Source organism: Manacus vitellinus, unplaced genomic scaffold, assembly GCF_001715985.3.
Source record: "Manacus vitellinus isolate BGI_N305 unplaced genomic scaffold, ASM171598v3 scaffold_27_pilon, whole genome shotgun sequence".
NCBI lineage: Eukaryota > Metazoa > Chordata > Aves > Passeriformes > Pipridae > Manacus > Manacus vitellinus.
Genome location: NW_021940039.1, coordinates 4,218,819 through 4,234,514, shown reverse-complemented (window position 1 = coordinate 4,234,514; position 15,696 = coordinate 4,218,819). Strand labels below are relative to the sequence as shown.

The following is a 15,696-nucleotide window of genomic DNA, read 5'->3' as shown; positions in this document are numbered from 1 at the left end:
CTCTTTACCTTGTTTTTCTCATTGCTCAACATTTGTTTTGCCAGAATCAGATGCTAATAAAATCAAGCGCAGTTACCAAATTGGTTTTCAAGTGTTGCATTCCAATTATAAAAGCCTAATTCCTCCTTCCACCCACTGAACCTTTTTGGCATTAACAGGCTTTACTATGCAAAGTCATGCAGGGGCTGTTTCGTTTACAGTAATTAAATGAATGTCAATTGTTTTAGTTGTTTCTGAGGGAGAGTTCTACATGAGTATTAGCATGTTCTGCTAACCCTTACGTTCTGCACTTCAGGCCTGCTGCAAACCCTTGGGGGTTGACCATTGACCTGAGACTCCATACCCAGACATGCCAAGTGCATCTCAATGAGACTGAGCTCTTTTTCTCAGTTTCTATGGAACCAGCGGAGCAGAACTAATATAGAGCCCGCATATAGATGAAAGAATGAAGAGGAAAAAGGGCTTTACAGCTAAATTAATTAAGCAGATGTACCTGTCTAATTAAAGATGCGCTGTCCCTTTTGTACCCCAGCCGCAGTACAAACAGTATTTAAATACACTCTCTTCCCATTTCATCTATCAAAATATTTAGTAGGAACGCTCAGATGAAGGTGATATTAGCAAGATGAGCTTCCCATGTATTATTAATAGAAGGGCTCCCAATTATGCATGAATGCTACAGCATGTCTTGATAGCAATGGCATAAAAACCAGCTGCCCGAGCAGTTACCAAACAGCACATTTGTAACAGGTAGGACTGTTACAAATGCCTTGCCCAGCTGTACATGAGGGTTTGTGGCTGAGCCCTGTGCCCTGGGAGCAGCCTCTGCCTCAGCCTGGCACCAGGAGCTGGAATTTCTCACTGCAAGAGGCATCAAGGACTCAGCTGCTTGGATTTGGCTTTCTTAGATTTCAAAGATACTCTGAGATTTTTAAGATTTCCGTCCCTCAAGGCTGCAAAGTCCAACTCCCATTCACCAACCCTGCCACAGGTATTGAAAATTCTGACTTTAAAACCTCCCAAAATAACACAATATTCCCATAGCTATCCAGATAACCAGGGTCTTCCTGAAATTACTCTAGAGGAACAAGAAGGAAATTCGGCATGTACACCTCTCAGTTCTCCAAACAGACTCAGACACACACAGTTAATAACAGCAACAAAGACCCAAAGCTATTTATAGCAAGTCAGAAAAGTAATCTAAAACCAAAAGGCTTCTAGAGGCCTGTCCTCTCTAAAAGGAGAAGGCATTTGCCTCCTGCACATTCCCAGACACAGAGACTTCCAGGAGAAAGCTGAAGCTCCTCCCCATCCCCTGCTCAGGGGGAATTCACACTCACACACAAGGGAGGAATAGAGGGAGCTGTAATAGAGGCGTCAAACGCAGTTCCCCTCTGAGCCACAGCACAAATCACACCCCTTTCCCACAAGCATTAAGGATGTGCAGAATCTGAGACAGCTAAACGAATGCTGTGCCTTTCATCAGAGATTTGCCAGTTAAGAAAGACTTACCTGAGCATTTACTGCAGCCAGATCCAGCCAGAGCAAAAATCCTGAGCACCAACCTGCCCTGGCACAGCCCAGTAAGGGCAGCTACAGGCTGGGAGCTGTGCTTCCCCCAGGAAAACAGAATTAGTAACTTCTCTGCTCCTGCAGCTCGTTAGGTCCTTGATTGGGTTCTGAAAATGATGAATCTGCAGTTCCCTGTGGCTCTGGAGATCTTTTCCAGCTGTTCTGTCTTCCTGCCCAGCAGAACAGGGTGACAGGGATGGCTGGTGCTTCTGCACAGGGTTTTATCAGCATTTCTTAAGCAATCTGAGTTGACAAGGGAGTAAAAACCTCTGCACCCTGACCTCAAACACTGTGTTGTCTTTGGGGACAGTTCACTGCAGAGCTGGGAGCTTTGTTTTCTTCATTCTTTAGTGGTTGCTGGCAGCAGCCTGGGACAGAGCAGTGCTTGTGTGGTTTTAGTGGAGAGCACTGGGTGAATTAAGACACAAACACATCTAACAGCTTTAATAGTCCAGATTGGCTTCGTGGGTATTGCACAGTTAAGACAAAACCACTATTCAGAAAGAGAAAAAGATATTTGAATTAAACAGGACTTCCCTCACCACAGTGTTTCATACTTTACATCATGAAGCAAAAGCCAAAAAAATTTCCTCTAAAACCCAGTTTCTTACTCTCTGTACTTCACTCAGCCTTGGTGAGCTCCAAATTTAACACAGCTTGGCTGACTTCCTCTTCCCTTGTGATAACCTGCCACTTCAGCAACCAGACTGCAAATATTACAGGGAAAAATTTAAAATCAACTCTTCTAGAAAACATCCTTTTTAATTACAAATGTCTAAATTTCCTACATGGAAGGGGCTTAATGATACAGCTTTCTATGAACTCAAAGACAACATAAGGGTCTTGGTCAGCATTGACATAAAAGGCCTCTTCATAAAAATCCTCCAGGTCCTTGACATTCCTGTAATAGGTTTCCAGGCGCTTCTCAATATTTTCTTCCTCATCTCTGGGGTTCTGCCTGAGCCGGGCCTGGATCTCTGGGGTGGGAGCTGGTCTGAATGTGGTGTGGTACCTGGAGGTGAGAGAGAAATGCCACTGTGTCAGCCCAAGCTGAGGACACAGCAGCCATTTCCTGATACTCCATGTTTTTGCCTATCACAGTTCCTTGGATGTGCCTCTTTCTACTTTAGGATGGGGTTTTAAAACAAAGGATTCAGCAGGACAGAGGGTTCTCATCCCCAGAGTCCTGCCAGATGACACCAAAGGAATTCTGAGGGAGTTCCAGCATTGCCAGAGGCTCCCAACAATCTCTAAAAGCTCCTTTGCAATCAGGTGTTTAAATTCCCTGCCATGGGAATTGGTAATTCTGAGTAAATGCCTCCTCTGCCCTGACACAAAACCAGTTTATCCCTCTTCCTGTACAGCCAAATTTTCTGACGGTTTTGGGATAGATGCAAATGCAAGGAGAGAAGCAGAGTTTGGGTCTCTGCACAGAGCTGCATTCCAGCTGCAGCTGGTACTGGATGTGGACACAGAGTCCATTCCACAGGAGAGTCACTGAGGGCACAGCTGAAGGCCACCCTCTCCCCTGCCCTGCAGTGGTGCAGCTTTAACACGATGCCAAGGATTAGACACAGCACCTAAAACAATTCAATTCACCAGGAACTGGGGAGGAATAAACCCCAGAGTTTGGAAGAGGAAAGCGTGTTAACTGGAGCAGATACTGAGCAGATACTAATCCTGATGATAAGAAATGCAAAGATGTGTGAATGATTTGCTTCAGCCTGTTCATTTCTGCTGAACAACCACATCGCTCATTACTAAAGCAAAGAGAGCAGTTACAGCAAATCACTGCTGCTGTCACAAGTTAATGCTGCACCTCGAGTGAGATGTCTGAATAATCAGCTCTCACTTTGGGACAAATCCAGTATTTATGGCCTTAATCTTTGAGGGCTCAGTATTTGTCTTCAAGGCAGTAGGATTCAGCCTTTAGAAAAGTAAAATAGTGGTTTAAAAATTTAAGTGTGGGGAACCATAAAAACGGGCCACAAGTGAAATTGTAAATACCATTTCCAGCAGGTATTTAGGAAGATAAATTTGTTACTTGTTCCCCAAAAAGCAAGGAGGGAGAAGGCAGTAAAGCTGAAGGTCATTGGGGAGACAAGGGGATGTGATGCCAGCGAGATGAACTGCCACGTTGGAGAGCCCAACCTTCCAGTGACTCAGTGGCTCCAACGAGTTTGCTCTACTGAGCAGGAAATGTATTAATACCTCCCAGCAGACAGGACCATCACAGGAGCCTGGGGAAGTAAAATGCAGCAAGTTTTCCATTTCCCCCAGCTGGGATGCCCTCAAAACTCCCATGGGAATGTCTGAAAACCATCTGCATTTAGGCTTGGTTTCAGACATCTTCCCTCAGCATTATGTTACCAACCAATTCAGTTACCATGAAAATGTTAGACCCGAGCTATCTGCTCCTGTAGGTTTTAAATCCTGTAGGCTCCAGGATTTAAAATGCCCTGTTCTGAGAGGAGCAGCTGCTGCAGCAGGAAGGTGGGTTGGTGCTCCAGGAGCTATGAAAGTTTGAACTTTTCTTTTAAGGAATCCCTAAGCAAGAGTACAGTATTCCCTAGTTCCTGAGATTTCTATGAAGTCTACCTGGTGCTTTCATCTCACTGGCAGTCTTGAAAAATGTTAAACATGAGGCAGGAGTGCAAACCTTTGCCCAGTGATGGGATCCGTCCTCCGCTGGGACAGTCGCTCCATGATGGACTCGTAGGGCAGATTAAAGAAAAATACCCTGTGGAGAACATAAAAATTAAGTGCATTAACACCCCAAGAACATCACCTGTGACCTTCAGAGTGTGAGTTAATCCTTACCCAAACAAAGAGCACACTCAAACATGGCAGTGACAGTAGCACCCAAAACTGCAGCGTCACCCACACGAGCACAGGCACAGGATCTCTCCTCAGCTCCTTTTCCTCACAGGTTTTTGGTCTCCAGGACAGCAAGGCAGCAGCTCTCTGGCACACTGACTGTGTGTGCTGTGTGCACTGACAGGGCAACACTGGGCACAGAGACCAGTGAGGGAATTCCTGCTGGAGCCTCTCTCAGGGTCCGTCACAGCCTGCTCACCATCCAGCACTTACCTCTGAATTTCTCTGGATCCAGCTTCTCAGCCCAATACCAACTACAGTCACAATGACATGCTGCAAAAGGCAAATTTAAAATGTCTGCTGTTCCTGTCAAGGACAGAAAAAGGACTTGTCTGCCAGTATTATGCATTCCTCCCTAAAACCAGCACTGCACTACTCGGTGCCCATGAGAGGGATTTTCCTCCTGCTGTTTTAGTCCACTTCCACTTCTTTTGTCCTTGTCTCCCCGCAGTGGGAGTCCTCTGGGCTCCCACTCCTGTCCTGCATCCTTGAAAGCAGGATGAGTAACAGGACATAAGACATGGCACATGCTGCTGCTGACAAGTCCCTGTCCCTCAGGGAGCAGTGCCCGGGCACGGGGAGCAGCCCTGCCCGGCAGAGCCTTGCTGGTGACACTGTGGAAAGCAAACATTAATGCTTCATTTTAAGATCAAAACCTGCAATTCCCACTGAGTCTGAACAAGAGAGAATTGCTCAGCACCTTAAAGGCTCAGCCCCTCAGTGCCAGTGGTGAGGGTTCCACACCAGGAACAGCTTTTCTCTAGAGGATGGAGAAGGACTTGCCAGCTCATTTCTTACAGGTGACACAAAAGCCTGACTTGGATCAAGGATGCAGAACCAGAAAACAACATCCACCACTCCTGACCCCAGGCACACCACACTGTGCACATAAACTGTTGTGCCCATCTCACACTGACTCCCCCTTGGCACTTTGGTTCATTATAATAGTCCTGTTAATTTTATGTTCATGTTCAAAATCTCTTCAGCAGAAAATTCTTGACAAACTGCTGAGCTTGAGCAGACCTGAGTCCCCTGTCCCCCAGCTACTGGAGACTAAAGCAGATCTGCACAAAGATCACATTCAACAATTAATGCAATAAAAATAAAAAGTAAGGCTTCCTTTGAACCTATGAAAATGAGTTTTTACCAAGAGAGCACGACCTGAAGGCTGCAAATACATCTTTCTTTATAATACACCTTCTCCTGCTGCTGCCTTCAAGGCCAGGCTTCCTATTTTCATTTTTGTCTGCCTCTCACAGGAGATTCTGCGTGCTTTAGACAGTCACCAAAGGAACATTTTACACTGACTGGGTGGGATCAGACCAGATGAAAGGCTGAGCTTTACCTTGGCGTGCACATAGCAGATTACGAGAATCCTTTGTAGGATTTAAAGTTATGAAAATCATCTCTCTTTTCAAATGTTTACAGATAATGACTTCTATTCACACTGTGGTAACAAAATAACAGCCAGGAATAAAACATTCAAGATCTTGGAGATTCCAAAGACAGGAAAAGAACAACAGTTTCAACACTCTTTTATCCCTTACACTCTTAACATTTTGTTTTTCTTTGTTTCTGTTGCCCAACAATGGCACAAAAACGTGATTGTCAGAACAGGTAACATCTGATGATGTGTCTCAAGATGAATATTCTAGTAGAGAGGAACAACATTTATACAGTCATGATAATTGATACGGCTTCCTATTATATTCTCAAATAAACAAACCCACTAAAGGATTATAACCTGGCATATCAAGAAAGCTTGTCGTAATTCATAGTTACTAACACAAAAAAGTATTATGGTATTTGAAAGAGAAGAGCCTAAAAAACTCCACTTAAAAAGCTGCCAACAAAATGAACTCTGAAAGCCTTGTCTGAGATTCCCTTCCTTTTTAAACAAGATGCTGCTTATTATCCAGTCTGGTGTCACCATTAAAGAAGAGTGCAGGGAAGATGTGGGAGGGTACAGACATCCCTGCTAATACGGATTTTTTCCCCCCAACATCCACTATATAACAACACACACAGAATATGCTGTTCAACAGCACAAACTCCCAGTCCAAGGGTCCTTCCAGGGGAAGGTGGGATGCCTTACCCTGCCATTCCACACATCTATAGATAAGAGAAAACAACACTCCCCAGGGCTGTCAGTTTAAAATCGTTCAGAAGCAGGAAAAAAAGATGAAGGGGAAAACCACTGACAGAACTACAGTCTAGACTTAAAATACTTCCAATTAGAAAGCTTTATTACCATTTTGAAGGAGACACATACCCCACACAGCCTATTATGCAGCCCCAGGAGGTTTACTCACATGAGTAAAGCCCATTTACGTGTGCACTCTGTGAAGCCTTAGCCTTGGCTATGTGATACATCTCCTGCAGCTCCTCAAGGTATTGCTGAGCAACATTTCACCTCTGTCCCTCTCTCAGCCTACTGTGACTCTGATCACATAACAAACCTGACCCTCCAGCTGTCCAGGTATAATATTTGTTGGATTTCTCTTGGAAATCCCCATAAGACAGAGAGCTGCACCCATGACCTTGATCCAGCAGTAACTGGAACAACTCCCTGCAAGCACCGGATTCATCTCCAAGCAGAGCTTGGCCCCCTTTCACACACCAAGTGTGATTTTTTTTCACATAAATGCATCCTCTGTAAAGCTCACTTTAGGAATCAGCCAGGCTTTGTACGTTGTAATGTGTCACAACTTCTATCAAGGGGAAATATGAAACAGATGTCATCAGAACTGGCAGACAGGGAGGCGAGGAAACACAGCCTCATATCAAAGTACACCACATTATCCTGCTGGATTAGCATCCAGCACAGCTCCCCTTCCAGGGCTGTTAGTTCAGCTCCAACAGGTGAGTGGTGTCAGTCAGCACCAGGTGAGGTGCTCCAGGAATCCTCAATCCTGTGTCACAGGCTCAGCATCCACCCACAGGCAACCAAAAATCACTGGCACCCAGTCACAGACTGGTGCTCCCAGTTACAGACTGGTGATCTGTGGGGCAGAACTGGGTGGAACCTCCCAGGTCTCTGAGGACAAACATCCCCCAACTCCCACTGAGTGGCAACATTGCTGCTGGATGCAGGACTGGAGCCAAGGGATTCATAAGCACAGCTCTGTCCCTTCTCCTTTGTTCCATCTCCCAGGAGAAGGTCCAGCCCTCGCAGGTTGCACTGATAATAAAACCATTAACACAAATATTAAAAGGCAAAATGAGTGTCAGAATCCTGCCTCTTCCTCACTGTACTTGACATCACTGATCTGATCTCTTGCAGCTTCCAGACACATTAGAGATTAAATTCCAACAAATTAATAATGTTGATGACACCTTCACTGTGTACCCAGTCAAATGAGAGCTGGTTGCCTTTGGATGACGATGGAATATATTCCAGTTCTAACAGCTGGAATATAACATTGTTTTCCTACCAGCCATCTGGCATTCCAAAGGGGTATTCCAGTTGCTTCTGGCTACTCAGATAGCATCATCTAAGATCCTGGAGGTCACCAGGGCATCCTGATGGCTTCCCTTCTCAAAGGGAGAGAGGAGAAGGTGAGGCACAGGTGGCAGAAGTGTTATTTCACACCTGATCATGAGACAGCATTTTTGGAAAAATATGTCACAACCACACAATAAGTGAAGGAAGATTTTTTTTGACCTACACAACAGCACTCAACTAATCCTGAGCTGCATTTGTTCCAGATGGCAGCCAACCCAGTTAATCCAAGTTATTAACAACTGGCAGTGCTCAGAGCTGTCCTCGGAAGAATTTATTTGGTGGTGCTTTTCCTGTTTTCTGGGTATAATGTCACCACTTAAAGTACCTGTAATGAAAAATTATGAGTGTTGCCACAAGACAAGCAAGTGCTGTGTGCCTGAATCCTGGTATCCCTGTACTAGGGAATGAGGAACACTCCTCCTGCTATGGAGAGTCCAGGATGGCTCCACTGCCCTTCCATCCAGCTGCTTTCACATCTCCAGAGAACTGAATCTCTGCAACAGCCTTCCACCCCTTTAGGTCCTGTAATTTAAACCCAGCTGTTTTATGAGGCTGACCTGGATGGATCCAGATGCTGACTGTTCTAAACCTGAGCTATTTTCTTAGGTCAGATTCTCATCCTTGGCATTTGCCATCACCTGGAGTTGCTCTGGATAGACATTGGTGGAGTGGAGCCCAAAGCCAAGCCCTTTTTAGAAAACTATTGTCTGTGAAATTAGACCTATACCATTAAATCCCATCGAATTCATACCTTGTTTTCATTTAAGGATATAAAGACAACACACCATGATGTCTGAGACAGGATCCTGACTCCCCAGATGGTTTTTAAAAACAGAGACTACTGACTTGTGGCTATACCAGGGCCAGATCAAGCCTCACAATAAAGTTAGGATGCTGAATTAAAACAAAAATACAACACCAACCACCACTGGGCCACTTTTAAATGTAGCATTTAAACTTTTGATTTGAAACTGCAACTTTAAAAATAGTAAGCTATTAATCTTTCCCTTATTTTCTTGACTCCTATACATCTTCCCTGTCTCAGGCAGGTACCAGCTGCCATATTCCCATTCTTCACGCTCTGCACTCTGCAAAAAAAAAAAAAGAGGCCCCTGCTGGCCAATTCTTGTTTAAAATTGTGCATAATTGATAGTGGCAAATCTACCCCAGCTGTGTCTAAAACCTCTCCAGGGGCAAGAAAAACACTCTCTGTGACTGTCATTAACTACTAAATTAGCAAGTGCTCCTGGCAGTTTACAACGTACCACATCAGTCTGCTTTAAAAAAAAAAAACCAACAAGTATGTGAAGATCAGATGCTTTGTGTGATCTCAAAGTTACAGCAAACTTTGGTGCCAGAACTTTGACAGAACCCTGGCTAAATCAGAGCAAAAGAGAACAGGAGAGTGGAAGAAAGAGAGGAAGGGACACAAAGTTACCTTCTTTTCCAGGCAGACAAAGAGAAAAAAATATCAATTTCAAGGCTAGAAACTTGTGCCTTTCATAAGGCACAAAACATCTTACTCCATATGGAGATGTCAACAGTGTCACCTGATGCTATGGCACAATTCCCCATGGAAAATAACTCTCCTGGAGGACTCAGTCCTGGCAATGCAATGGCTACAATTTTTGTCACTGAAATATAAAGCTGAGAAAGAGATGAGGCTGTTGGAGTGTAAGGATTCAGTAGCTCCCTAAAAGGCCACTGCAGGTAAAACCCTTATGTGATCCCTGGCACAAACACAAGCTCCTCCCTTTGGTTCACAGAACAGTCAAAGCAGGGGGAGAAGGGAATAACACAGTTCTCACAAATGCATGGAAAACCTGGGGGGGCATCATGGACTGAAGTGGCAGAGGGACAAGAACCATCTCTAGGAACTGTCCTGGATTTGGCTCAACTGTGAGACCCATCAATAAAACTGACCATGGTTTTTTGGTGTTAAAAGTTTCTAAAAAAGGTGTAAAACTGCACAAACTTGTGGATCATACAAGGACCACAAGTCAGACAGGAGAGGGATGGCAGGTTTGGTCAAGGTACTAAAAGTTTGCATTGCAAAAAGGTCTTTTCCTTGGGCAGCACCACTGAACGATCACAGTAATATGGCAAATCAGGTTAGTGGTCCAAGCTGACAGATACAGATAAGTTTAGATTTGAATCCAAGCGCCTAATCCCAGCTAAAACCCAGACCATCTTGTCTTTATCGACTTTCCAGCCAGAGATATTGACTTGGATCAATCAGTTCCCCTAAAGAATGTTGCCTGTCCTGTAGCACAAAGACACCTTGAACCTGAAACCTTGGCTAAGCCTCTTCTCAAGCACTTTGGCTCAGTCACAGGATCCTGTTTCCACAATGACATTCTGCATTCCCAAATCCCCTCTTAAAAATTAAAAACTGGTTACACAGATCCCATCAACCTTTTCCCCAGACTTGTTCAGGTTTCTCTCAATGCAGCTCTAAACCAGCTGTTCTGCCCATGGGTAACCAGACTACAAAGGCTCTTCTGAGGCTGCACTACTGACTGGACATGAATCTCAGTTTACTCCTTCTCCTAAGTACTCCTTCTGCCTGTCTCTGCAATGGATAAAATGATCCTTATCTCTTATTTATGGAAGGAGCTGTTGGGAGGTTTTATTCACTGATTTCTTTCAAATACTGGAATATCTTCTAATGAAAGATGCTGGAGTCTATTTTGGGAAGTAATTTCACCCTCTAGGTTTCAGCCATGAGGGAAAATACATTGCATAAGCACTAAAACACAGGTTAATCAGCACAAGTGTTTTGCTCATCGAGCTCCTATAATGATTCATGGGATGACAAGCTGTTTCCAGGCACTGGATCTTTTCAAATGGATGCATTTCTGCCCAATAACTACAAAAGGCAGCTAAGTGGGGCACTATTCCCAGGACATGTCTCCTGGCCAGGGGAGAGAGATGAACAACATCCTCAGCAGCTGCAGATGTTCCTTCCCTTCACCAGCAGTGCAGAGTAATGACTCCATTGGATGTTTTCCACCCAGCAGTTCCATGTGCTGAGCTCCACCAGCCCAGACAGCCGAGGTGAGGGGTCTCTCCCACGTCCCACCCCACCAGCAACATCCCACCCCAGCTCACACAGTGGGAACAGGCACTGGCTGCCTGTTTGACAGAACAATGGGCTGGATTCAAGCTGGGATAAAGCAAAGCAGCTCCATGGGCATCACATGGATTCACACCAGAGCCCTTCCAGTGGCCTGCAGGACTCGGGGCTGTGTGAATGTCACACGAGCACAGTGAAAGGCACACAGAGACAGAGCAGATGTTTTTGTAGGAGTGGCTTCAATGCATTTTTAAAGCTTTTTTTTTGAGAAGGCAATATTAACTCTTCCCATCTGCAAGGAATGGCGGGGATGCACTAGTACCTCCATTCAAAACTGCTTTACATTTCTCCCCTCATTTTTATTCTTTGCCTCCTCCTTACTCTCAGCTGTTATTCCAGCATCTTTGCATTCCCCCTGGAGTTCATTCCAGCGGTGCTTTTTGAATCACAGAATAAGATGGCAGCCAGCACTGCTCTGGAGTGTTGTGGACGGCACCATTCCCACCCTGGGCAGGGTTAATCCAACCCCACCTCAGATAATCGACAGCCTCTGCAGCCCCAGAGGCCCAAAGTCAGGAACCTGAACCCCCTTCCCCAAGTGTTTCCTCAGATCCCTGCAACCCTCCCCTGCAATAATTAGATGCTGCAAAGCAAATCTGAGTGGAGCAAGAGCTCCAGGGTTAAGAGCCAGCAAACTCATCTCAGAAATGATGCCTTTGCTACCTGTCTGCAGCTTTCCTTTGGCACCTCCTGCTCCTAACAAGGAAACCTATACTTTTCTTCCTTATTAAATAAATTGAATCAAATTTATAGTAAATGATACTTAACCCCCACCCCCACCATTTAAACACTAACTTTTGCTGTTAGTAAGATATTTGGGATGTAAAAATAAATAGAAGAACTGACACCAAAAACCGTTATGATTTGGGGGTAAGGGGAGGGAATAAAGGAATGGATTATAATGTGTCATTTTATATATGTGTCAAAGGAAACCAATTTCATAATAGGGAATAAAAATTCCCTGTTTAAATACTGTCAAATAAATCCTCAAATGTAATAGGGTTCACTTCTGGGGAAAGGAAAACTAAATCTGATTAAATATTAATGTGGCGTAGTATTAATTAAGAGAGAAAAAAGTCCATCAAGAGAACCCCAATATGTTTACTGTGTCCCCAGGAAGCTGGAAAATTTCACAATCAAGTGTGTAAATGTTCTAAAAAAGGGTCCTGAATATTTTATGAATATTTGTCATAAAACAGAAATAATAACCACTGTGCAGAGCTATTAGAATTAATATTTATGCTGCCCGCCATGAAATATTCATGGGGACAGAGAAAGGGGGGCCCGTAAGACAAGAATTAATTTACATTGGGCTTGGTTTACCCGCTGGCTTGATGTTTAAAGACGGCTTGACAAGGCTCCATATGAATCCGTCAGTCACTTGCAGCGGTAGGTGGGGTGAAGGCAGGGGGAGGTGTGGGGGGGGAAGCGGGTCCAGGCTGCTGACAGCTCACAGATTGAGTTTCTGACAGCCCTTAAAAAAATCTAAACGGCCCCCCACCTTTTTTTCCTTCTTCCATTGCCCAAGGCGCTCTGTACTGCCACCGTTCATCCGATCTCCCCTTCCATCTGCTGAAATTAAGGAATTAATGAGCGCTATACACTTTACAGCAGGCCCCAGGAATGTTTACTGGTGATTAAATTATAATGCAGCCAAGCTGTATAATTCATGAACCAATTAAAGGAAGTGTTAGTTGATTTGATGGGATGAGGACGTACAAAAAGCATTTAACTAATAGGGAACCGTGGGCTGCCGGTGGCTTTGGCTTTCTCGGATTACGTGGCTAATTGCTCTGCTTTATAGGGCTGTCACAGATAGCCATACATATTTCATTGTTCTCAAATACTTCAATTGTTTGCTTTCGTGTTGCTGCTGTAATATGTAGAAGCCCAGCCAAACTTCAGTGTAGTTAAAGCACTACTCTGCAAAAGCAGGTTGCTCTGGGAGGAGGGAGGGACGAGAGGGGCAGAAGGAGAAGGCTGGCTGACAAAGGAGTAACTTAAAGCCTCAGAGTTAAATGTCACTCAGCAATTACATGATTAAAAGGTGCAACATATGATAGTCTTTTGTTTTACAACTTTTTGGACACTGCTATTCTATGCTGACTTCACCACGGAGAAAATATTGGTACGATGAGCTGCTTTTTGTTTTTAATACTGAGAAGTGAAAGGAGAAGGTGGAGAGGGGAGTATATTTAAAAAAATCCAGCAAGGAAGAGCTAGATTGCTGTGGTTATCAAGAATAATACATGGTGTTTAAACTTACATGGTTTGATATTCTAAAATACATGAGAGATGAAGGAGGCTGATTTCCCATCTGGGAGAATGCTCAGTGTCTAATTCAGAGAGCTGCTGAGTCGTGCCAGCTACTCATCCCAACAACTTCAGTTTATTACACAGGAATGGGGGAATTTGCCATTCCTGCAGTTTCACAAAACACTCCCTCACTACTGACAGACCACAGGGTTTGATGAAAAGGATTCTCTGGATTTGAAGAGGCCTATCAGTCAAGTTACTCCTGTCCTCAGCCAAAACAGGCACGTTCCTCCAGCAGTGAAATCCTAAACCCATACACAGAAGTACAGGTATTGCTGAAGAAATTAGGTGCCATCAGATAAACATCCCACACATGTGGTTAGACCCTGAAATCTGTTGAATAAACAACAAGCTGGGTGAATATTCTCTTTCTGTGGCTCAGCAATGACTGCAGACCTCCAAGGGTCCCTAACATGGTGTATTGTCACCCACCTGAGGGACACCACGGTAAATCCTGGCCCCCTGTCTAATTTAGAGCTTTACATTGCAAAGTGTTGAACAAACAGCAACTCAATGACTTGCAAGATACACTATTATGTAAAGCTCATAATCTGTTTCATCCCTTTTCTCCCTATGCCTCCAGGATTTGGCTTTGGAAAGCAATCCCTGTGGAGTGCCCTCCACCAGAAAAGCAGAATGTCTTTGCAGGCCAAGGCAGGTGTTCACCAGGGAGGCAAGAGACCTACAGTCAGTGAATACTTACTTTTTTCTAAAAAGCAGGGCAAGCCTAAGTAGCCCCAGAAAGAAGGAGCTGAACATCCCATTTCCCAGGACAGTACTCAGATTAGCAGGCTGGGGGTGAGACTGTCCAGGTGGAGAAACAGGTGGGAAAAAAAATCTTGGGCTACTAAAGAAAAATGATTTCTCATATAGCTTGACCCTGCTTTTAAAAAAGTAGTATGCAAAAAAAATTAATTTAAAATAATTTTCTTTATTGAGATAATTTTGATAATTTGTGCCAAGCTTCTGGGTTAAGTAATGCAAAATTTTGGCTTAAGAAATTAATTTAATAGGTAGGCTCCGAAATTAGGGATAATGACTCCAGTCACACAGTGGGAAAACTTGTCATTAACCCACTGGGAGGTTGAGTAAAATGGAAATTGGATTGCCTGTTCTAGAAAATAGAAAGGTTAAATTGTCTGGGAGATAAAGTTGATCCTAAACTCTCCTAAGTGGGCAGTGCCTCAGCTCTGAAATCTGATGAGGCAGATAATCATCTGGACAGTTCCACACACGGTTGAAAGCCAACGTGTGATCTTGGGAGGCTTTGAATTCTATCACTGTTGGATTAAACACCTCTGCAATTTTGCAAAATCCATGAAATGCATTGATGACATTCAGCACCCGGGACAGCGACAAAGAGTGTTTGTTAATAACAAAAAAAGTGTGTTTGTGCAGCCAAAGTGAGCTCAGGCACATCCCAGGAACAGGGAGAGGTAGCAAAGTGGGTCTTACACAGGGGAAGAGCAGAGGTGAGTCCAGGCTCAGGAATCACTCTGTGCCAGTGATTGCTAACAGGAAACGTCAGAACTTGGCAATGTCAAGGAATCAGAGGCACTGCTGAAAGTATTTTCTTTGTTTCTTTTGAAGTGCCCTGGATATAATCAATCACACAGGAAAAGCTCCTAGATTTTGGTTCGATGTGGAAAGGGCTATTTGCATTTCAATATGTTCAACTTATCCTGCCAATAAAAACATGGAATCATGAAGAAGAGATCAGGCCACTGGAGTGAAAAACAAGAGATGACATCCTGCAGACCTTTCAGATAAAACAACTCCTTGTTTGTAACATTTCTGTTGACGTCCCAATATTTCTGAATGATTGGGTTTTCAAATGAGATCAGTCAGCATGCAAATGAGGAAACAGGATCAAGACATCTCCCATATCTGATTGGATAGAGAAATTATCAAAAGACCCTTTTTTCATATCAAATTTCCATCACAAAAGGTCAAACTTTCAACTCCCATTACTTTTGCTAACTGCATTTCACTGTGCCTGCCAGCTCATTGCTGCTGCTGTTTGCAGAGGGAAAAAAGAGAAGTAACAAACGATTCCATCTTCTCCCACATCTGTCACACAGGATGGACAAAGATTTTCTAATCTTATTCTGTTTTTCTCTACAGCCCTCAAAATCCTTGCAGCCAAAACATCCCTTCTAACCTGATTAGCTATTCCTAGGTTGCTTTTATTTTTCTTACGGGTTCTCTTCATATTTTCTACCCTCCAGACTGACAGAGCACCAGCTGTGTTGCCAGAATGGTTTGTACTACAGTTTGGCCACTTAAAACA

The 15,696-nt window shown here is 44.0% G+C and overlaps 1 protein-coding gene across 1 annotated transcript in view; it reads right to left on the bottom strand.

Annotated features, from left to right (window-relative positions):
* Window positions 1–1,989: 1,989 nt before the first annotated feature.
* AK8 (adenylate kinase 8) overlaps window positions 1,990–15,696 on the bottom strand; it is a 67,140-nt gene continuing 53,433 nt past the window's right edge. The window contains 3 exon segments of the mRNA XM_029960503.1: window positions 1,990–2,584; window positions 4,232–4,312; window positions 12,592–12,662. Of these exon segments, the coding sequence (XP_029816363.1) occupies window positions 2,388–2,584; window positions 4,232–4,312; window positions 12,592–12,662 (349 nt within the window). The 3' untranslated portion in view covers window positions 1,990–2,387.